General features: G+C 37.0%; 1 protein-coding gene across 1 annotated transcript; it reads right to left on the bottom strand.

The window, feature by feature from the left end:
- Window positions 1–450: 450 nt before the first annotated feature.
- LOC107039134 (activating signal cointegrator 1 complex subunit 1) lies at window positions 451–5,137 on the bottom strand. The gene is made up of 5 exons (XM_015258605.2): window positions 4,943–5,137; window positions 2,231–2,662; window positions 1,371–1,534; window positions 741–868; window positions 451–651 (listed from the first exon to the last, which is right to left on the bottom strand). The coding sequence occupies exons 1-5, from the start codon at window positions 5,026–5,028 to the stop codon at window positions 532–534; spliced, it is 930 nt and encodes a 309-aa protein (XP_015114091.1). The 5' UTR covers window positions 5,029–5,137; the 3' UTR covers window positions 451–531.
- Between the last annotated feature and the right edge of the window lie 6,993 nt (window positions 5,138–12,130).

Here is a 12,130-nt window from a genome sequence, read left to right as displayed (position 1 = left end):
GTTGGCTGCCAACGTCGGGGTAATGGTGGCTGTCAACGTTGGGGTAATGTTGGCTGCCAACGTCGGGGTAGTGTTGGCTACCGACTTTGAGGTAATGTTGGCTGCCGACGTTGGGGTAATGTTGGCTGCCAACGTTGGGACAATGTTGGCTACCGAAGTTGGGGTAATGTTGGCTGCCGACGTTGGGGTAATGGTGGCTGCCAACGTTGGGACAATGTTGGCTACCGACGTTGGGGTAATATTGGCTGCCGACGTTGGGGTAATGTTGGGTGCCAACGTTGGGACAATGTTGGCTACCGACGTTGGGGTAATGTTGGCGGTGAGTATTGAGATAATGTTGGCTGCCAACGTCGGGACAATATTGAATTCAATGAATCATTGAATTCAATTTAATGTATATCCCCATAGAAATTCATGGACTATGTTGTGACAAAAGCAATTTCCCAGCCATTTCATTCATCTCGACGAAATGAAAATTCATATTTTTTATTCAACATTATTTTTTACAAAAATTTACACTATGAACGAATCTCAATAAATTAAATCTATTCTCGTGAGAATGGGATAACTCCCATCTGATACATCTGTACTGCATTCGCAAATGTGAAGAGTATCCAGTGTTGTCTCTCCAAATTCGTAATTACCGAAATCCTGAAATGTAAATAACAAATCATAAAAAATAAATCTATCATTTTATAATTACACAAATACTCGTCGTTTAAAAAACTTTTTCAATTTACTTCTAATATCTTTGTAGCATCAAACGTCCTCTGACGTTGATGCTTCTTACTTTTCCCGCGTAATCTACTAGTCTTCATCAAAGTCATGTGCAACTTGACTTTATTATCGTATTGAGACTTCATCAAACCTAAAAAAATGACAAGGCCAGTGATTAATGTTGAAATAAAAAATAGTCCCAGTAATCTATTTTTGTGATGATGATGTGTTTTTAAGAGAATCCAATGGAGATCAGGTAATTCGACTGTTGCACGATTTTTTTTACAAAATAAAATTATGAAAAACTAGAATTTAATGCAAAATATTAGAGAGATATTTCTCAATTTTTTAAAAATAAATGCAAACGTTTTTGATTGCGTAAAAACAATGAATGAATTAATAAATGAGCTGAAGATTAATTGAAATTAATTAATTAATTAATTAATTGCAACTAATAAGTTTTAATGAATCAACTTTTTATTTAAAAAAAACATGTCTAATATCTTTTATTCAAGTGCAATATCTAACAATAAATAAAGATTAAAATGAATAAATAAATTCAGATAAAAATCCCGTATTTCTTCGACTTGAATTGTTTCATCTCCAGAATTCTCAGCATTTTCTCCGAAAATTTATTCCGATAAAAAATCTACCTTTTTCTATGAAATATCCAAACACTTTATCCACCAACTCCTGCAAAATTCTGTTCTCCTCAACTCGACCATACAGAATCGACGCTTTGGCAGGATTACTATTCATGCATTCCAGTCCTTCAATTTTCAATCTTATCGGCTCTGTTTCTCTCGTTAAAATAGGCCTGCCCCAAAAATAGAAAATCAAGAAAATTAATCAGAACTTCTCAAGGGGAGACTACTATGAGTTTTAAAAGTCGTGGGTTATTGGAGTGAGACTTTTCATACGTTGAAGATCGATTATATACATCTGAAAACGAATAATTAGTGCAAAAAAAATTTTTTTTCATTGTTCGTTTGCCCGAAAACGCTAAAAATGCTAAAAACAGTCCAGGGCCTCCAATTTTTGAGCTACAAAAGATTTTTTTTTTTCAAAATTTTCGGAAAAATGTGTGGAACAACAATTACGAGCCAATTTTTTGGAATTCGACTCCTACACAATTGATTTCGTTTTTTTTCATATAAAAAAAATTCACTATTTGTGTAAAAAAATACAATAAAGCAAATTTAGCTATGTAAGTGGCGAATTTAAAGAAAAAGCTCGTAATTGTTATTCCACATATTTTTCTGAAAATTTTGTAAAAAAAAATCCCTTGTAGCTCAAAAATTGGAGGCCCTGGACTGTTTTTGGCATTTGAAGCGTTTTCGGGCAAACGAACAATAAAAAAATTTTTTTTTGCACTAATTATTCGTTTTCAGATNAAGTCTCACTCCAATAACCCACGACTTTTAAAACTCATAGTAGTCTCCCCTTAAATTAATTATATATTATGAAAAACAGATTAATTCAGAGAATAAATAAATTGAGGCTGTTCACCCACTGGACAACGTCCTCCACACACTTCTCCAGTGTCTCAGCAGCCTTCCTCTTCTCCTCATCATCCAACAGGAGAAGCATTCCAACAGTCAAATGCAGCTTGTTCCCTCCCACGAACATCTCATCAACGATCCCATGAATTTCCCTCGTCGGATCCCTGAGGATCTGCTCCCGAAACGCCTTGTAATTCCCCTTGAACTCGTCATTGTTCAGGGGAATCGACACGAAGTGCGTGTACCTTATGTTCTTCCTGGAGTCCTCGGCTATTCGATGGATCTTCTCCCTGCAGGTGATTATCTCCTCTCGACTGCTTCCTAAAATACAAACATCCCCGGACCATGACTTCCTCGAATCCGGCAGAGGTATCGTTGTATTCGTCTCTGACTGCAGGTCTTTTATGGTATCCAGTCGACCGAATATAAATCCGTAAAACGCTCTGAAGCAGAATCACAAATTTTGTTAACTAACGCCACCCCGTTGATGCCCTTTTTCCTGTCAGATTCGATATTCCTTTTTTCAATTAAGGCCCGGGTGTACTATCTTTCGAACGTTATCTCGATGTTTTTTTTTCATCTTTCGTCATCTGAAATTGTCAATTAAGTCCTGCATCATGCAGAAGTTTTGAAAAATTATGAATGAATAATAAAAAAAAGTAGAAAAATTCTCAATTTTTTCAAAGAGCATTTTTAATTTATATTCAGAATAAGTTGAATAACAAGACATTGAAAAATGGCGGCCTGTCCCCAATATCATGCAGGGGGAAGACTGATTTCGTCAATCTTTTTCCACACTCCACAGAGACATTTATTACGGAAAAGGCTCTTTGAAAAAAGTTGTAATATTTTGGAGAATTTTTTAATCACACTTTTATCACATAAAAATGGCAGATGACTACATACTACTGTTTTGAAAATTGAGATACCTAGCTGTCACTTCCCATGAGTAGTTAGTGTTTTGTTATCCACCATGGAAAATGACAGCTAATAGATAATTTGCCACAGCGAATCAGATATTTGTAATTTCCACTTTTTTCAACTCATTCTGAATCTCAATTAAAAACTCTCTTTGAAAAAGTTGAGAATTTTTTCTATTTTTTTTTATCATTCTATCATAATTTTTGGGAATTTCTACATGATGTACAACTCAATTGACAATTTTGGATTACGAAAGATAAAAAAAATCCAGTTAACATTCGAAAGACAGTACACCCGGGTCTTAATTGTTTATAATCATTCTTATTGCAAAAAGTATAAGTCATATGTCCCAATTTATCAGCTGTTAAATTTTCATATTGCAATAAATGATTTGCTCATGTTCCTGCTCTAATTCCTACGCTCACTGAATAAGATTTGAATCATAATTACAATTAAATTCCTTCTAGAACACACTTTAGAGTGTGAATTTCTGGAATTCAATGTTTGTTGATACTCTGGTAAAAGTGCGTGCCCCCACTGTCATCAATTTTTAGTTACTTCACACGGTAATTCAATTAATCTGTTGTTCATCTCATCAATATAATTCCGTGCTTAGAATATTGTCATCTCGTGTTATCAGCACCAAATTAAAAATTAAAATTTCATTTGGAATATTGAGTGACAGCTTCGTTTTATTCATATCAGAAATTTTGTATTTGGATATTAATATTATTTGTTCAAAGTGAAAAAATCGATCATCATTTTCACTATATGGCATTCAGATTCTCCTATTCTTAACGTCAAAAATGTGAGATAATCTCATAATTCTAGCTATTAATTCTAATCAACTTTGTTCGAAGAAAACCTTAGTAAACGCAATATTAAGAAAGTAGAATTATTCTATTTTCCTCTGACCTAAATGATTTGGACAATTATGATTCGTTTATTCATGTTTCATAGAAAGGTATTCAATTCTCTTTTGTTTGTTAGGCGAGCTTCATGAAAATTCGACGCTAGACGATTGTTCTCATAAAAACCGCCTTACTTTCTCCACTCGTTCGAGACATCCGCTATGTTCGAGTTCTCATTTTCGATTCGATATACTGTTCATGTGTTGTCTTTAGAAAGGAAGGATTCAAAAAAATTCTCTAGTTTTCTAGAAAATTCGAAAAAATTCTCGGGATTTTTACAAAATAAACTTAAATCCTCTTGAAAATTTAAATAAAGACGGGTGTCTTGCATACTGCGAAGAAACTTGTGGAAAATTCAAGAACTTTCCAGAAAAATCCTAAACCTCCTTCTAGAAATTTAGTGAATTTTACAACGAAGGGTTTTCTATATTGGAGAAAATTCGGAGGTTTTCCAAAAAATAAGAAGATAAATATGAAGAGAAATATATTATCTAGAGATTAATTTTTGTAAATAATCATTTTTTAATTTTTCATTAGAATCGTTTTTTAAAAATATGACATGACAAAGTTACATAATCTTCAATAGAAACGATGCAAAAAACCAATTGAATGATTTTGTAGAATATTCACAGAACTCTAATCGACTTCTAGAGTTTCAATATAAATTCAGTAAATTTTTTTAATGAAAAAAATGCTAGATTTTTCTTGTGACATATTTTTTTTGAATTGACAAAATGTACAAATTGTTTCCTTTTTCTATTTTATTTTCTCTTGTGTATTTGGTTTTTGGTCAGAGGCTGCAACCCCCACCCCCCCGCCGCCCCTTAACAGGACTTCATAATAAAACATAATCTACTATTCTAAGAAATCCAACAGATTAGCCATACTCACTTTGAGATAATAAACGAGTGTCTATAACTCCCATCACTGATCTCCTCGATCTCAACCGATTCGCATAACTCGCTTTCGTTATCCATTGCAATATCAGACTCATAACAGCAACAGTAGAATCAAATTTCACGCGTTTTTGACTTGTTGACCAGCAACAGAGGACTGTGCGTGGGCGGAACTGCCAGATCCAGCCGGTGTCAGGCCATACTAGGTCCAGTCTGAAGAATCTGTTCATAAACTCCACCAATAACCAACCGATCGCTGATAACAGCGAAAACTATCTGTCATTTGAAATAGAAACAAAAATTACTAGATACTCTAGATACTGAATGGATGATCCAATTCGCTATTGCAACGTAGATGTGGGAGCCATCAAGTGGTCCCTAAACTAACTGCTCTTGGGGGGCAACCAATGAGATCCCTCGGAGGGAACCAATGATGGAGCTCAACAAATGAGATAAAAGAGAATCCAGTAATGTCATTGGTTGGCCGCCAAGAGTAGTCAGTGGAGAGATCACTTGATGGCTCCCACATCTACGTTGCGATCGCGAATTAGAGATGCAAAATGACCTTCATTTTTTAGATCGCGTCATATGACCAAAAATGACGGTCATGTGACGCACAAATTTTCCAACTACAAATGATTGTCACAAATCATTTGTAACTAAATTGTTGTCAAACCATCTATATAGTTGCGTAACGACGGTCATAATTAATTTTCAATTTGTGACGGTCATGAATAAAACAAAATAGTTTCATCTATATGGATGGAAAAAAAACGTGATTTCCATTTCAAAATGCNAGAGATGCAAAATGACCTTCATTTTTTAGATCGCGTCATATGACCAAAAATGACGGTCATGTGACGCANAAAAGAGAATCCAGTAATGTCATTGGTTGGCCGCCAAGAGTAGTCAGTGGAGAGATCACTTGATGGCTCCCACATCTACGTTGCGATCGCGAATTAGAGATGCAAAATGACCTTCATTTTTTAGATCGCGTCATATGACCAAAAATGACGGTCATGTGACGCACAAATTTTCCAACTACAAATGATTGTCACAAATCATTTGTAACTAAATTGTTGTCAAACCATCTATATAGTTGCGTAACGACGGTCATAATTAATTTTCAATTTGTGACGGTCATGAATAAAACAAAATAGTTTCATCTATATGGATGGAAAAAAAACGTGATTTCCATTTCAAAATGCGGATTAGGCCAATACAAAAGGAATTCAACTGAAAATTGACCGAGAAAAAAATTATATTTCGTAACGAGTGCAAAAAACATTTTTTCACGAGTTACGTACTAGTATATTTCGATACGAGTGAGACAGAATTTTCACGAGTGTGAAGTTGGTGGCCCGAGGAAATATTTTTTGACACTGCTGCTACGTTCACCTCGTGTCGAAAAGTGCCTTTTCGTTTACTCGTAAACGAAAAGTCTTTTCGTTTACTAGTAAACGGTCACGTGACGAGGTGTTCATGACGGTTGTCACAATTCCCCCCCCCCCCTTCTGTGACCGACACATCTGTCAAGAAAAAATGAGTCATTTATCATCTATATAGATGAAACTTTATTTAACTAACTTTAGTTAACTTTAGTTAACTTCACACTCGTGAAAATTCTGTCTCACTCGTATCGAAATATACTATTTCATCACAATGTGGCGGAAATCGGACTTTTAGGCACGCGGAGCGTACCGAAAAGTTCACTTTTCGTCACAGCGTGATGAAAAATAAAGTTTCATCTATATAGATGAAAAATGACTCATTTTTTCTTGACAAATGTGTCGGTCACAGAAGTGGGAGGGGGAATGTGACAACCGTCATGGACACCTCGTCACGTGACCGTCAATGACGGTCACATGACCGTCATATGACGGGTCATGTGACGCATTTGCATCTCTAATCTCATTGGTTGCCGGATTCTCCCGACGTAAGGCTTGGGGAAGCCCACAATCTCAACAGCACATCAAATTTACTTCGCCATTTGTCTGCCGACGAGTCGAGTACAAACAAGCCGAGGTAAGAACTTTATTTGCAATTCTCTACGAATAAAATTGCATCTTACGGACGAGAGTTTTGATCGTTCAAGTCTTCATGATAAAGAGATGAAAATCAATAGTCGTCAGCACTTGTAAGATTTTGTTCAATTTTAGGTGCAATCTCGATTTGCAATTGATTATTTCGCGTGGAAATCTATTTACGATAAATAAGTATGATTTTTAGTCTACAGTATTTATATCTTTGTTCATCATCTCTTGAGTTTGTCTGAATTTATTTCTCAAATTGAATTTTAATATTGAACATCTGGAGAAATAGGTCCGATATGTTGGTATTTTCGATTTTGTCGCGTAAAAAAATAACAAGATTGAGCCTGCGAAATATTTCCGTGCACGGAAGTGGCTTCGTAGACGAATTGCGTATAGGAATCATATAGGCGTTCCGTCAACGGAGTCAATTCCGCGCACGGAAATATTTCGAGAATCGGCCCCGACGAGTGAAGAGGCCTCGGGAGTGACAAAAAACTACCAAAATGCGGGGAAAACTTTGCTCCCTAATGTTTCCGCCAATAACCCTTGTTCCGCATAAAACAACGATTTTTCGGGAGCAAAATACGTATGGGAGTATCGAATAACGAAGGAGTAGTGCTAGAAATGACATTTCTTGCGTCTGCAGAGAATGCAATTTTTTTTCAACTACTAAATCTATTTTTGCGACAAAAATTTTTCATTGCGATGCACTCTGCATGTTTGGCACAAAAAAATCCTTTTTTGATAATTTTCACTTCACTTTTTTTATAATTGATCATTGTTGGAATATGGCTCCAGCTCCTGGTCCTCATATATATATTTTCATCACGCTGTGACGAAAAGTGGACTTTTAGGCCACATTGTGAGGAAAAATATTGTTCGTAACTCGTGAAAAAATGTTTTTTAGCTCGTGGGATTATATCACTCGCTTTCGGCTCGTGATATAAACCTCCCACTCGCCAAAAAACACTTTTATGCCACTCATGCCTGAAACCGGCTGGATTACACACTCGACGCTTCGCGTCTCGTGTCTAATTCAGCCGGTTTCAGGCTTCGTGACATAAAATTTTGTTCAGTACTTGTGGGAAAATTTCGTCCTTAACGTGTATGGTTACATCACTCGCCTTCGGCTCATGCTGTAAACCCCACACACGTTAAAGACGAAATTGCCCCACACGTGCTGAAATATACTATTTTGCACTCGTTACGAAATATACTAATATATTATCTATAGTATAAGATGCATCTGTGCAAACTAAGAAGGGGACGAGATTGTGCGCTTGCGCAGATCTCGTCCCCGGCCGGTTGTGGCGTGTAGGTTGTACATTCCTGTACGAGACGTGTTGGACGCTAGACGCGAGACGAGTGACGTGCTTCACTGAATAAATCTTTGACGAGTTAATACTGTGTGTATATTTATTGTGTCCCAATCCCGAATAATCCATCAATCATTTTCCAAAAACGATTTTCTTGGCACAAGTAAGACTTGTTTGACAACTTTATCGTTTTTCTCTCAGTGTACTCTGAATTCATCATTTTCGTCCCATCTACGCCGGATCCTGTGAGGCCATCCTGCCCCTTCTAGTCGGGGCGGCTGCAGGGGTTTTCTTTGCCCCAGCTGCCGTCACAACTGTGGGATTCGGCGCGGCAGGGATAGGAGCTGGTACAATAGCAGCCGGGATGATGAGTACACTGGGTGGAGCTGCCACATCGGCAGGATCAGTAGTGGCGATTTGCCAGAGTATCGGAGCCACTGGAACCGTGCTCGGATCTGGAATTGCCACTGCTACCGCTGCAGGAGTTGGCGCAGCGGTTGGTTACGCTGCGTCCAGTGATGACTAATCATCAAAAGTAATGGAGCATGATTGTATGACCGAGGTTTTCCATGGTTTTCCTCGGTCCTCGCCAGGAAGAATACATTAAAGAAGCGGTAAAACAAGTCGATTTTGACTATTCGCCAGTTTTCCATGAATATCTCGAAATCTGAAGGAGATAGCAAATTTTTTGTTACCACCTTTTTTGTAGGACGAATTGAGAGCTATAAAAAAGGTTATTATGAAAATTTCGCTATCTCCCACAGATTCCGAGATATTTTTGGAAAACTTGGCTAAGAGCCAAGTCGACTTGAATCGATTTTGACTATTGGCTAGTTTTCCATGAATATCTCGAAATCTGAGGGAGATAGCAAATTTTTTGTTACCAACTTTTTTGTAGGGCGAATTGAGAGCTGTAAAAAAGGTTATTATGAAAATCTCGCTAGCTCCCGTAGATTCGGAGATATTTTTCGAAAACACAGCTAAGAGCCAAGTCGACTTGCATCGTTTCATCGTTTTGCTACTGAATAAATGACCCTGGTCCTTATTCTTCATGACCCTTACGCAAATGCGGTACAGTTTCGATTTAAGTTGTGCCATGGCCATGGATATACAACAGGAAGATGAACAAGCGTGAATTCAGAAAATCATAAAAAAATATTCTTTAAAAATAAATGGGATCATTTGTAATCGTAATTTTCTGTTAAATACATCTATATATTAATGATATTTGCATTGATGACAGATTTTTATTCCGTTTCCCAGAAGTTCCCCACTTTATTTTGCATTATTTATTCATTGATTTATTTATTTATTGGTGGAATAGACAAACAGCCGAGGCCAATTACCTGACTTGAATGGTAGGCGAATAAACTAAAATGTAATATAAGTTATAACATTTATAATTATTTATCCAAAGATGAAGTAATGCGTGGTATAATTTTCACGACAAGATTGATCTTTGTTGAAATGTGGCGTAGCGAGCGAAAAATCTAAACAATAAAAAAAAATCACTAGCAAAGAAGTGAAACTGTTTAAGTAGATTTTGACTATTAGCCCGTTTTCAATGAATATCTCGAAATCTAACGGAGATAGCAAAATTGTTGTCATGACCTTTTTTGTAGAGCGACTTGCGCGCTACAGAAAAGGTCATTACGAAAATTTTGTTATCTCCCTTAGATTCGGAGATATTCCTCAAAAACTCAGCTAACGCCCAAGTCTATTTCGAGAAAATCTTTAATCGCTTAGATATTATTCTTTAATCGCAACTGCATCCGGCGCGCTCGCTTATATTGACACGTTCGTGACTACGTCACATTCCGATGTTGGCAATGCAAGCAAAACTACTGAGTTCGCGATGTTAATATCGCGTTGCCAGTCCCCAGCCCGTAGATAACATCCCCTTCTCTACGTTCGTAGATGGAATCTACGTTATTGTTGAACGGTTGCAATAATAATAAAAACACCTTCCTGGGCCGTTATACAATTTCAAAGTAAAGTTAAAATTTCTTTGCATATTATGACCGCATAATGGCCAGGTAGGTGTCTTTATTAAATATGAAAGATCTGAATTTTTTTTAACTAGGCCTGTGCGCGCGCTTCTCTGTTCGTTGTGGAAATGAAGAATTCGAATTTATTAAACTTCATATATTCATACATGTTTTATAAATAATGATAATGTCTTGAAAAGAATTAAGAGAATAAAGAGTGAAACATCAATGAATAATTATTTTTTTATTCTTCATTTCCCAAATTGTAATTTTTTCATATCTATCATGCGCAAAAATGATCAATTCTTGCTTCTCAGATTTTCATACATAAATTCTAAACTCTTCAAAATTCATGAAAATTCTTCGGTTTCTCAAATAATTCGAGAAAAATCTTTGGGAAATGTAACTTTGCGCCCGCCGGGACGGAAATTTTTTTTCTTCTCGTATACCCTTTCGAGTCTACGATTTGTTCTCTTCCCCCCCCCCCCCCCCCCCCCCCCNTCGCCGAAGGACAAGGGACAACCTCATTTTTGAGGGAAAAACCTGCCCAGGTATAGTCGTCTCTTGCGAGACTCCCGCTCGACAATGAAACTGTGAGATTTAGTGTCACAAATTTTGGCCCCCCCAGCCGGGAATCGAACCCGGATTTCCCGCGTGCAAATCCCATACTCTAGCCACACAGCCACCGCCGTCGGTCAAGTGAAGAATAATTTGTGAGTTAAAAAAATTTTGAAATACTGTTTTTTTCTCATGATCAGCAATTAGGCAATTTAGATATGTTTCAATGTAAAGATAAACTTCACAGATGAAAAAATGAAAAATATGACGCAGAAAAATTTTTTGCCACTTGAAGAATTTGAAAATTCCGGAGATTTTTTTCGACGATTACGTCACGTGACTCATTAACAAATTGGAATTGAGGATTAGCGGCTAGGCAGTTTCGAGATATTTCGATATAAAACAACTTTACGTTTCTTTCATCTTTAGTAAATAGGATCGATATAAAACACCTTCACGTTTCTTTCATCTTTAGTAAATAGGATCCACTGACTGAAATAGTACTATATACTGGAAAGGGCACTGAGCCGCCCGAAGCGAGCCGAGAGAGAGTCGATTTTTGGGGCCACCTGTCTCTGTCGTACCGTCTACTCCAAAAGTATTCTCTTACCTTGGACAACGTATAGAATTTAGCATTGGCATTCAGTTCTTTTTGGTTGCATATGTCATTTTTGTTAAAATTCAAACTCATAACATGTGACAGTTGAAAATTTTATTCTTGCCCAATTCATACTGATACATGGGGTATTTACAATTCTATTACGAGTAAATTGACATGGAAAAAATACATAAGAATATACAATTCAACAGCTTCTTTATTCAATTAATCTGACGGGAAATCGAAATCCCCTGAGTCAGTACCGTCCTCAGTATTCGGAATTTCAAATTTCGGTATGTCCAATATAATTCCTGAAACAGAAAGTTGATATTTGAATGATATAAACTTTTATTTCATGAGGAATTAATTCCTCAAATTCAAGAACATGCCTCGAGTTTCTGATCTCTATTTGATCTTTCCAATACTGTGATGAAAAAGTAGAACGTCCCAATATTTATTTATCGAGAAAGTGAGAGAGGTGGCCCCCATAATCTACTCCTCTCTGGCTCGTTTTCCGTTTAAGAGTCTGGCATTGCAGTGCCCTCTCCAGTATATAGTATATTTCAGTGGATCCACTCGTACGTGACCAATCGCCCATCAATTTCATACTTCACGTGGATTGGAATGTCCTCTTTTATTCCCCTGGTGCACCATCTACTATTCAACACCCCCCCCCCCCCCCCCCCCCCC

This window comes from Diachasma alloeum, unplaced genomic scaffold (assembly GCF_001412515.2).
Source record: "Diachasma alloeum isolate Michigan unplaced genomic scaffold, Dall2.0 Dall_scaffold_00294, whole genome shotgun sequence".
NCBI classification, from domain to species: Eukaryota; Metazoa; Arthropoda; class Insecta; order Hymenoptera; family Braconidae; genus Diachasma; species Diachasma alloeum.
The sequence above is the reverse complement of the archived record's forward strand: the minus strand, read 5'-3'. Positions and strand labels throughout refer to the sequence as shown.